The 12445-nt window shown below is 31.1% G+C and overlaps 1 protein-coding gene across 1 annotated transcript in view; it reads left to right on the top strand.

Moving 5' to 3' along the window:
- LOC115710257 (COBRA-like protein 4) overlaps positions 1 to 11023 on the top strand; it is a 33166-nt gene extending 22143 nt beyond the window's left edge. The window contains exons 2-6 of the mRNA XM_061112785.1: positions 8083 to 8162; positions 8821 to 9277; positions 9642 to 9789; positions 9941 to 10209; positions 10442 to 11023. Coding sequence (XP_060968768.1) covers positions 8083 to 8162; positions 8821 to 9277; positions 9642 to 9789; positions 9941 to 10209; positions 10442 to 10719 — 1232 coding nt within the window. The 3' untranslated portion in view covers positions 10720 to 11023. The remainder of the gene's footprint in view (positions 1 to 8082; positions 8163 to 8820; positions 9278 to 9641; positions 9790 to 9940; positions 10210 to 10441) is intronic.
- The last annotated feature ends 1422 nt before the right edge of the window (positions 11024 to 12445 follow it).

The raw sequence follows: 12445 nt of genomic DNA, 5'->3' as shown, positions 1-12445 counted from the left end.
TTTAATCCCTTTACAGTGTAGATCATTCATATAGAGGATCATTGATCACATTAGGATTATAACAATGGATAACTAATGATGTGTCTGTATGGTGGAACATATAGAGCATTCTATATACTGAGAGTGCAATTTTAAGTTCTATTCGTGGATTCAACGAAGAATTAATAAGTTAGTGAATTTTAGTAATAAATTATTGATCTACTTATTGGAAGCTCAGTTATATAGACCCATGGTCCACCCACTAGTTGAGATAATATTGCTTGTAAGACTCATGTAATTGGTTTTGATTAATCAATTATAATTCTCAAATTAGACTATGTCTTTTTGTGAATTTTTCACTAAGTAAGGGCGAAATTGTAAAGAAAGAGTTTATAGGGGCATATTTGTTAATTATGATACTTTGTATGGTTCAATTAATAAATATGATAAATGACAATATTATTTAATAATTATTTATAGTTATTAAATAGTTAGAATTGGCATTTAAATGGTTGAATTAGAAAATTGGCGTTTTTGAGAAAATCAGGTGCAGAAAAGGTAAAACTGCAAAATTGCAAAAAGTGAGGCCCAAATCCACTAGTATAGGGCCAGCCACTTTTGTAGGAAATTTAAACTGATTTTTTCATTATTTTAATGCCAAATAATTCAAACCTAACCCTAGTGGAATGCTATAAATAGATAGTGAAGGCTTCAGGAAATTTACACTTAAATTTCTACACTTCTAATTCAGAAAAAACTGAGCTTTCTCTCTCCCTATCTTTAGCTGCCACTTCTTCTTTTTCTTCCCTCTTGAATTTCGAAATTCTTAGTGTAAGAGTAGTGCCCACACACAGCAAGTGATACCTCAATCATAGTGAGGAAGATCGTGAAGAAAGACATTCAGCAAAAGGAGTTTCAGCATCAAAGATTCAGAGAAATAGATCCAGGTTCAGATATTGATAATGCTCTGCTACAGAAAGGAATCAAGGGCTAGATATCTGAATGGAAGGAGTCATTATATTCCGCTGCACCCAATGTAAGGTTTCCTAAACTTTATATGTGTTTATTTTATCGTTTTAGAAAGTTCATATTTAGGGTGTTAATCAACATACTTGTGAATAGATCTAAGATCCTGATAAAATAATTTCCAACAGATCCTAGATCAAATGATCTTAATCCTGATATGATTAGGTTCAATCTCAAGAGTGTTATTCGTGTTCTTTGATTTATTAGTTAAGCCTACTTTTGGGTCAGGGTGATAAGTACATTTTGGGAACACGGTAGTGCAATTGAGTGGGAGCGCTAACATAAATATGGAATCTATAGCTTCTATCTGGTGAATAGAAAGTAAATGATGATTTCCTTCGAGCTTAACCAAACGAAAATAAATGGTGGAGTACTCATTTCACTTAGCTGAAATATCATTTATACAGGGTTAAGTGTTTTAAGGATAAAATACATTGTAGGGTGTTACGGTAATTTAATCCTTTTACAGTGTAAATCATCTATATAGAGGATCTTTGATCAAATTATGATTATAACAATGGATAACTAATGACGTATCTATATCGTGGAACATATAGAGCGTTCTATATGACTGAGAGTGCAATTCTAAGTTCTAAGAGTGGATTCAATAAGGAATTAATAAGTTAGGGACTTTACTTGGTGAATTCGGTTCGACTTATTGGAAGCTCGGTTATATAGACCCATGGTCCCCATACTAGTTGAGACCATACTGCTTGTAAGACTCAGTTAATTGATTTTAATTAATCAATTATAATTCTAAAAGTTAGACTATGTCTACTTTATGAATTTTCACTAAGCAACGGCGAAATTGTAAAGAAAAGAGATTCTAGGTTTATTTATTAATTAATATACTTTATATGTCTAAATTAATAAGTATATTAAATGGCAATATTATTTAATAATTATTTTTAAGTTATTAAATAATTTGAATTGGCATTTGAATGGTTAAATTAGAAAATTGGCATTTTTGAGAAAATGGGAATGAAAAATAACAAAATGGGAAAGTTGCAAAGTGAGGCCCAATTGCCTTATATGGGCCGCCCACTATGCATAGGCTTTTACCATTTTATTTTTCTATTATTTTAATGCTACACAATTCGAACCTAAACCTAGAGGGCATTCTATAAATAGAAAGTAATGGCTTCAGGAAACAACACACAATTGCATCTCATTCTTTTCAGAGAGAATTCCTCAGCCGCCACCTTCCTCTCTCTTTTCTTCTCTTCAAAATTTCAAAAATTCCTTGAGTGATAGAGTAGTGCCCACACACATCAAGTGGTACCTCAATCAAAGTATGTAAGACTATGGAAAATCAGCATCAAAGAAGGAGAGAAAGAGATCCAGATTCAGATCTTGATTATGCTCTGCTACAGAAAGGAATCAAGGGCTAGAGATCTGAATGGAAGGAGTCATAATATTCCGCTGCACCCAATGTAAGGTTTTCTTAAACTCTAATGTGTTTATTTCATTTTTTTAGAATTCATATTAGGATGTTAATCAAACATAATTGGTAGTAAATCTAGATCCTGGTATAATAATTCCAACATTTACTTGTTACTATCTTTACTTAGTTGTAAAAGCATCTAGTACTTTTTTATTTTGTATGCTCTAATTTTGTAGAAAATTTAAATTATTTAAAATTGTATTAAATAATATACAGTTATCTTAAACTCAAATAGATATTAGAGAATTTTTTTTATCTAAATGTGTAATCAATTTTTAAAAGAATCTATTATATTGGATATTGTAAATTTTTTAGTTATGTAACTATTATCTACTATAACTATATGTAAATAATTTTTAATTGTGTTTGTTTAAACTTAAATGTATAAATTGGGTGACTTTGTGGTGATTTTGGTTTTGATTTCTAGGAAGCATCAAGAGCATTATCGTAAGTAATTACTATACTATATTTTCTTAGTTATATAATTATTTAGTTACTAGTTATATATGTGTAAGTCAATTATTACTATTATAATTTAACTTTACTTGAAATTTTTTATATTACATTTAATATTTTATGTTGTGGTTCGTTATTAGAAAACAAAATAAAATTTCAGTGATCATTAATTACTTTCTAGAGGTACGTTATTGGCTTATTTATTTTTACTAATAATTAAAATATTATAGGAGTTTGAATATATTAGATATTCATTTATAGTGAAGTAGGTTCTAAGATATACTATATTGTTGTGAACGAAGAATTAATATATGCATATTAGAAGAGTTTGAATATCTTAAATATTCATCCGTAATAAAGTAGCTTTCGCAAATAAATGTATTATGGTCGAATGTGTGGCAAATTATTGTATTGTTAAATGCTATTATGATTATTTTGTCTTGTTTTCCAATTCATTGTGTCGTTTTTGTTGTATTGTTAGATACTTATGAAATTAGAAAATTTTCATAGAAAGAGGGAAAACTCTACACAATTTCTTTAGAATTTGTTAATGAACGTATTTTTTATTATTTAATTAATAAGCATGCCTAGAAATTTATTTAAAACTTTTAAATTTCTTCCATCTTATTTTTTAGGAAATCACTTTTAATTTTTGGAATAGATAAATAGTGGATGAATGATAGAAGAGAAACACCATGATTTTAAGAAGAATACAACAATCTTTTACAGTTTTCCCTAAAGAACCATAGTGATCCTTAAAGAAATTTGGTGTCTGTATTGATCATTCTATAGAATTGCTTGATGATTTTCAAGAAGAGTTTATTAACAATCCTAAGCATCGGGTGAAAATTATGAGTCAAAATGGTCAATATTATTTTATAACATGGAACGTATAGGGTAATTATACATTTATTTAACATTCACTATAATATTTTACTTTCTATTAATTAACATGGTTATTTTTTAGTCGCCATTGGATGTTGGTCATAGGTATAATATTGGGAATAATTATTTTCTTAAACCCGCTTAGGAAGCCACCCCCATTTATCAATATTGAAAGGGTATGTTTAGAACTTTAGATTACTACGTACAAACTTACATTCGTGATATGTTTCAATATTTAAATTCTATTGAAGTCATAAAAGAATAAAAATAAGTATATATTCATCTTTATTATAAATACAAACATATAAAAATACTTTTATTTTAATTAGTTTTAGATTTTTAATTTGACAGATTGGCAACCTATCCAAATATTGTGAGGAAGAACATCTTGTAGCGCTTCGACAATAGTGGTTAAGTCAATTGCTTCCTTATTTATAGATATTGATCAGTAGTATTTTATTGTATTTTTTTATACACTAGTAATTTATTATATGTAGTATTTTAGAGATTTGTATATAATGTAAAATGTTATTTATTAATTTAAGCTACTAATTATTATTGTTGTTTTTAAAAATTATTTTAATTATTTATTTTTTAGTTAAGTTTTTTATGCATATTCAATATAATTATAAAAATAAAAATTGAATTTATTAATCATTGCAAAAAAAAATTAATGAAATGTCATAAATTTAAAAGAAAAAAAATGTGAAACACCTACATCGGATAAAAGGTCATGTTTTAAGACTTTCTATCCTTTTTTTTTTTTTTTAAAAAAAAAAAAAAAAGTGGGATAAAACGAGATCTTTTATCCCAATTTTTTAAGGACTTTTTATTCCACTAGCATATATCCCTGTTTTTATCTTAGCAAAAATCAAGATAAAAGGCCTTAAAAACTGGAATTAAAGGTCAACCTGTAGCAGTGAATAACCGTCATTGTGCCAATCGTAGTCCATTATACAAGAAAAGGTATTAAATGTTGAGATACTAAAGAGACAATCGTATCTCCCCCTTTTATCAAATCATATCGGATTAAGGCATGGTGCGAAGAACAAACACGTGTCACCCATCCAACCAACTTAGCGGCTGGATAAGTCCACGTGTGAGCAGGAGGTTCGCATGTGAACTTGGGGGATAAATGTTATCCTAATTTCTGCACAGGGTGACATGGCACTTATCTGGATAACACGTGGAGAATATTTAATGATCTGGATGGGTGGCACGCTCTATGAAGTTCCGTTCAAGGTAATTTATCATTCATAAACAACTTTTTTAAAGAATAAGATGGAATATCCGAACAGGGTGCATCACACCGTCCAACGAATATCAACCTCCCAACCAACTCACATACACCGACTAGGGTAAATGCGACTGAAATATCTTCAAAGATGCTTTACATAAATGTTCAAGCATTCAAGTCTCGATCACACTCCTGATTTAGTGGGACAGATTCACACCCACAAGAAATAATAGGAAACCTTCCTAGTTTTCCTTTTAGTTTGATCTATTTTAGGAACGTAAACAAGTTTCCCATTTTATTTCTTGTTTGTTTTTGGAAGCCTAATTAATGTATTTTTTCCATATAAATAGTGGAGTCATTTCACGTGCAGGGATCCGAAATCAGTTATTTAAGAGAGATTCAAGAGAGCTCTTAAGCTGTAAATTTGTAAGCTTTCAAGAGAGATCAAGAACTTCTTACTTCTTTTTTCACAATTAATACAAGTTAAAGAGGAGTCGGCTATTACAACCATCACGAGATCAAACCTTTATAAATCTATGTGTTCTTATTGCTTAAGTACATATAATTATTATTAATTATGATCTATCATTCTAATCCTTTAATTAATTCAGTATCGTTAGCTAAAAGTAAAGTCAATAAGGAATTTTAGAGTCAAAACCCTTGTGTGGGCCATTAAACCGTAAGTTTGGCACCCTTGGGTGTGGCTCTCGAGTCTCGACACCAAGTGATTGGTTAGTGTGTTCATAATCTTCCTTGATGTGTCATGTGTCCTTAAATAGAATATATCAACCTTATTTAGTTCTCTCTAATCTTGGTCAAAGTCCCATAAGTTTGACTTTTTTTATGTCTCAAAAAGCGGTGTATGTATGACAAATATTTAGAAGTAAATCCAAATGTAAAGACAAATGTGACATAGCAAAATAGATGCCAAAATGAGACTGACACTATTGAAAAGAATCAAAACAAGCTGAAGCTACAAAATTTTAATTATTATTCCCATTAGATTTGATCAATATGCCGTTGTTTTTTTTTTTTTCAATTCTTAAATTTATTTATTTCCTTATAATGCTTTTCATTTTCATTTTTCTAAAGTCCACTTTTGGGATCTTATATTACACATACATCTAATGTCTTCATCATAATTTGTTTACTACACAAAGGTAAACAATACATCTGAATTTGATCATGTTCATGATCTATAAGTCAAAATATTCATGAGACGACTTTAATATAAATAGGTTTGTTTTGTACACTTTATTGTGTTCTATTGTATTATATTATATTATATTGTATAGTATTGTATTGTATAACAGATTGTGTAAATTTATTATATATTAACCATAAACCCAACTCTGACCCCAACCTTACCTGAAGAGGGACCCGGATGCAGACCCTGATCTCGAACCTGATCCTAGACCTTGAACACCGATCCCAACCCCGACCATGGCTTTGAACCCGACCCTGGACCTGGCCAAGCCCTGACCTTAGCCTCAGACCTAAACCTGGACCCGAATCCCAAACCTGGAGCTAGACCTCAGACCGACCCCAACCTTAGATCCAGGCCCCTGCCTTGGCTGCGGACGCGTATCCCTACCTCGAACATGAACCCCAGCCTTGGATCCTGGCCTTGAACCTTGAACCCAAACTTGGCCTCGACCTTAGACCCATACCCCAGACCCAGACCTTGGCCCTGACCATGAATTTCTTATGTATTAATAATATGATTGATATTGTATTAAAATTTATGATGCAATGCAAAGTTTGATTCAAACATAATGGTATTCTTATTTAATACAATAAGACTTGTCGAAGGACCAAAAATGTACTAATTTTAAAGGGTTTTTACAAAAATACTAAATTTTGAGCAAAAGTTTACAATTTTACTGTGGGGCGGAATTTTTTACAAAAATACTACCTTCTTATAAAAGAACCGTAAAACAACAAAACAGAACAATTAAAACAATAGTGGAACAACTAAAAAACAACTGCGAAAACTTTACACAGTACACAATATTTTTTTAAAAAAAATCCTCTCATAGTAAAAAAGTAAAAAAATTAAAAATTTCAGTATGTGATGTAAAAACTCATAATTTTAATGTGAGAATTATAGTACTGTACCACGTTATTAATTATTGAGTTTATAAAAAATAAATAAATAAGAAAGAACATGTAAAATACTAAAATTCATTGCATCAGCCAAAGTACATAGGATTAGCTAGGTCGGACGATATAATAATAATAACTATGTTATGACAATTTACACTACAATTTTCATTGCCTATAATCTTTAGCACATATATTGATTCATGTCCTTGTTAGATCCATGATCTATCATTTTCAGTCTTGGCCGGACATGATATAGCTTAATCTGAGTATATCCAATTTATAACCAAATTGCTTGTGTCATTGATGATTACTGAAACTTCTCACAATTGCCGGCCACCAAATTCAACTGCACTTCATGAAATTTTGCACCTATATTATATGATTATAATATATTAAGTATACTTGTTAGAAGCCGGTAACAATTTGTTTAATACCCTTTTGAGGGGTCTGTACATGAACAAAGAAATGCGTACATATATTACCATATCACATCACGTGACAAAAATATAACAAGTGAAGTCATATTCATATTTATTAATACTATTATTTGTATCAAAAATATGCAGTTTGAACTATATAAAATACCTACATTAGTACAGTGACTTTTAGATATGCACCTAATTGGTCAATTATAACTCGTCTTATTAGGTTCTTTAATTGTTTCTATAAATATAGAACAATGTACTTGTGTAGTTTAAGGGAACAATAGGATATGGAGTTAAGCAGATCATTTCACTACACAATTTTCTCTGCTACTTTGATATTTTCTTTGGTTGGTGAGTTTTTTCTAAACTGATCAAGTATGTATCACTAAGACATTAACCATTCTATGAGTGGGTGTCTAAACTGTTGTAGCTTTAAATTGGACATTAACAAAATCCACTATACTGTCATCATCATATTTTACATATTTAACTAGCACTAAAATCTTCTATAACTCAATTTATAGTGGCTTATGATACCTTTGATCCATTTGGGAGCATAAATATCAAATGGGATGTTGTCTCTTGGACCCCAGATGGGTATGTGGTAAGTGCTATATATCAACTTAATTATTCAACTTGACCTCCTTTACTACCACAACAAGAAAAAAAAAAAAAAACTCTAATTTTTAGTGATAACTTTTTACTTATAATATACTTTTTTTGTGACTAAAATGTGACTTTTAGCCACAACAAAATGTTACTTGTAACTAAAACATAGTATTTAGTAACAAGTTGTCACTAATTTAATTTTAGTCACAATAAATATTGTGACTAAAACTACATTTAATTACAATAAATTGTAATTTTTGTGACTAATATATCTTTATAGTCACGGATTTTTTAATCACAACATAAGAATAATAATTTATAACAAGTCACAATTTTTTTTACTTTTACTCACAAGTTTTATTGTCACTAAAAATAAAATTTTTTGTAATGTAGTCATAGATACTTTACTAACCATCACTCTTTCTTTTCTAAAAAAAAAAAGAAAAGAAAGAGAGCCTTATAATTTAAACCCTTTCAAGAGATTTATCTTATACAAATGTACAAACAAGGTGAACACTTGCTACTTTAGTTTAGAATGAACAAAAAAACAATTTTCCAATAATAGCCATATAATGCTGCTACTGAAGAGTTTAGTTTCACAATTTGGTTGCATTTTTATGTCTTAACATATTGGATTGCAACTCAATGATCAGGCAGTGGTGAGAATCGAAAACTCCCAAATGTACAGGAACATAATGAGTCCTGGATGGACCTTAGGCTGGACATGGGCTAAGAAAGAAGTGATATGGTCTATGGTGGGAGCTCAAGCCACAGACCAAGGAGACTGCTCCAAATTTAAAGGAGACATTCCACATTGCTGCAAGAAGAACCCCACAATAATTGACCTTCTCCCTGGTGTCCCAAACAAACAAAGATTTTCAGATTGTTGCAAAGGCGGTCTCCTTAAGTCTTGGGGACAAGACCCTTCAGCTGCAGTCTCATCCTTTCAGCTCAGTGTTGGCCTTTCAGGTACTTCAAACAAGACAATAAAGCTACCTGAGAAATTTGTTTTGCTTGGTCCTGGACAAGGCTATACATGTAGTCCTGCTACAATTGTTTCACCCTCGGTTTTCTTCTCATCTGATGGCCATCGAAGAACTCAAGCAATGAGTAAGTTTAACTCTCCTCCAAAGTTTGAACAGAATTCCATAAATCCTTGACTTTTTTCTTTCCATGAAATCTTATTTAAGAACATCGAGACTATAAAGAATGTTTGACTTTTTTTCAATCAAATGTTAGCTATTTCAGAATTATGATATTGGTCGTTTTAAGACTCCTATACCAATTACAAGAGAAATCATGTATAGTTCTTCTTTCCTAAGGCTTTTGCTGGCCGGTGTTGGTACAAAACAATTTCCATAGCTAATTAATTAATACTAACATAATATATGAATATTGAAGTTTCTGCCTAAGATGACTAAGTACAGGACAGGGGTTTATTTTCTGGTATATGATTGTGTTTGCCATTTTTCAGTGACATGGACAATAACATGCTCTTATTCATCATTTCTGGTATCTAAGAATCCACCCTGCTGTGTTTCCATGTCATCCTTTTACAACCCTTCCATCACGCCTTGTCCATCTTGTGCCTGTGGATGCCAGGATCATAACAACTGTGTTGCGTAAGTGGCGACAGCCCTTCTGATCCTCACGTTTAACATTGCCTCCAACACTTAATACATATCTATCTACATGTTACTAGAAGATCAAGAGACTTTGATTCATTTTGGTCTAGGGTAGTATCTAACTCTTAGAATTAAGATATTTGTGCAGAAATGATCTAAAGATTTCATCAAGTGATGAGGTGACATCACGAAGAAGAGAAATGGTTCAATGCACAGACCACATGTGCCCCATTCGGGTTCATTGGCATGTGAAGACCAATTATAAAGAGTACTGGAAAGTCAAGATTGCCATAACCAATTTCAGCTACTTGAAGAGTTACCCTCACTGGACTCTTGTCGTTCAGCATCCAAATCTTCACAACCTCACCAAAGCCTACAGCTTTGTCTATAAGCCACTCAGTCAGTACAGACTCTCAAGTAAGTCTGGCAAAAATTAAGTAATACTTTTGCTAGATACAAAGAAGGTCTCAGACTCATTCTTTCATATAAATAGAACAGTTCAACCACTATATTTTCGTCACATAATTAATTCTTTTTTAAAGCAAATTATGAATTTTATAATGCTCCTTTTAATTATCTCGACTTTTAAGTGATGTGGGATGATTACAAGTACGTACTACTAAATGTGATTTTTGTCTTAAATATGCAGATGATACTGGCATGTTTTATGGCATGAAATATTATAATGATCTACTGATGGAAGCCGGCCCTAATGGACATGTTGAGACAGAGCTGATTCTGAAAAAGGACAAGAAAGCTTTCACATTGGAACAAGGTTGGGCATTTCCTATGAAAGTTTACTTCAATGGTGGTGAATGTATGATGCCCCCTCCTGATTCATATCCACATCTACCCAATTCCGCTTATTCAAATACAATTTCAACACTAACTTCGGCAACACTACTGCTGTTCCTGGCATTGCTGTAGCCTAATTATGGTCAATCCATAGCACATGAAAGAGGATTTTCATGAACATAAATGCCATCTTCATAGAAATTTGTACAGTGTGGAGTCGCACTATGTGTCCAAAAAGATAAAAAAGACAGTTAAAAAATTGTAATAAATAGCAATAAATATACAACAAATTATGAACTGAGTAAGCTATGTTTTGCTTTTTATATCATAATCTAATACTTTCTTTTTTAAACTGAGCTCTTAGTACTTTGAACACCAAAGCTTGTTCGCTGGTATTAGATCTGAGCCTTGAAATGATATTGGAAAGATATTTTTCTGTTTAAAATATACAGTAATATGTTTATAAATTGTACTTTCCAAAAATTATTAATCATGAACCTAATGAGTATTTATATGGAATACATTCTACTCTTTACTAGGGGTTTCTGGTAAAAGCAATATTTGTCAACTTCGCTAGAGAATCATTTCCATTTATAAAGAAGAAATGCATTATTATTGTTTGGTGATTAAATTTAATAAGATGTTTTGAAATTTATTATTTATAAAGATTACAAAAAATTATAACAGGCAATTAGGTAAGCCTCATTTAAATAATAATAATAAAAACATGTTCTATGTGGCTTAATGTGGATCAAGTTTCCCAAACAATATTTTCAAAAACAAAAATAAATCCAAGTGAAGGCAGGATGTTACATACTACATAGTGCAATGCAGGCCTAATTTACTAGACTACAAGGGGAAGAAGAAAAAGAGAAAGTAACAAATATATACATGACAAAAGAGGACTTTGATAATGAATAAATTTGAATATTCATCTTTGTATAATAAGAGTTTTATTGGTTACAAGTGGTGCAATCCACCATGAGGTTAATGTTGGGTTTTGGTTTTTCCACTTTGTCGGGCCACTACCTCACCTCAATTCCCGCATTAGTATGATATTGTCCGCTTTGAGCTTAAACCCTCACGATTTTATTTTTGGACACCTTCCCAAAAGACCTCATACTAATGGAACAAATTTTCAATACAAAGTTCTAAAAAGAACCCCGATTTTTTTTGGAAAATTTGTCATGAAATTCTATCTAAAAAATTCTTAAAAGTCTTTAGGCTTTTTTATTTTTAATTTTCTATCTTATATCGTACATTATATTTTTTGAGAATTACTTGTAACGCATTACTAGTTATAGCATATATACTGTAAAGAAGACTATTTGACTGTAGTTATTTATTTCTTTGTTTTTTCAATCAAAACCGAAGACTTTCGACACAGGTCCTAATACTGATCTTCATCTTGTACTACTGTAATCATCTCATCGCTCCTAAATTTTTGGCTCTGATACTACTTTTTGGGTCCGGTTCTTCTACCTTGTCAGGCCGCTACCTTACTTTGACTCCCACATTAGTATGATATTGTCCGCTTTGGGCTTAAGTCCTCACAGTTTTGTTTTCGGGCACCTTCTCAAAACGCTTCATACTAATGGAGTAGGTAGAACACTTACATCCAAGATAACTTTTGTCTGTTCTTCCAATGTAAAACTTGAGTTGATACCCAAATAATTAATAATTAACGATTTTTTATAATAATTATAAAATTAAAATATGTAAAACATTACTGCTACCAAAATTAATAGCTATAGAAAATCGGGTAAATATCATTTTAGACCTTCTATTTTACAAAAGTTACCAATTGGACCCTGTGTTTTGTTAAATGACAAAATGGACCCTGTGTTTTCTAAAATAG

Source organism: Cannabis sativa, chromosome 3 (genome assembly GCF_029168945.1).
Source record: "Cannabis sativa cultivar Pink pepper isolate KNU-18-1 chromosome 3, ASM2916894v1, whole genome shotgun sequence".
NCBI lineage: Eukaryota > Viridiplantae > Streptophyta > Magnoliopsida > Rosales > Cannabaceae > Cannabis > Cannabis sativa.
This window is presented reverse-complemented; position numbering and strand designations above follow the sequence as displayed.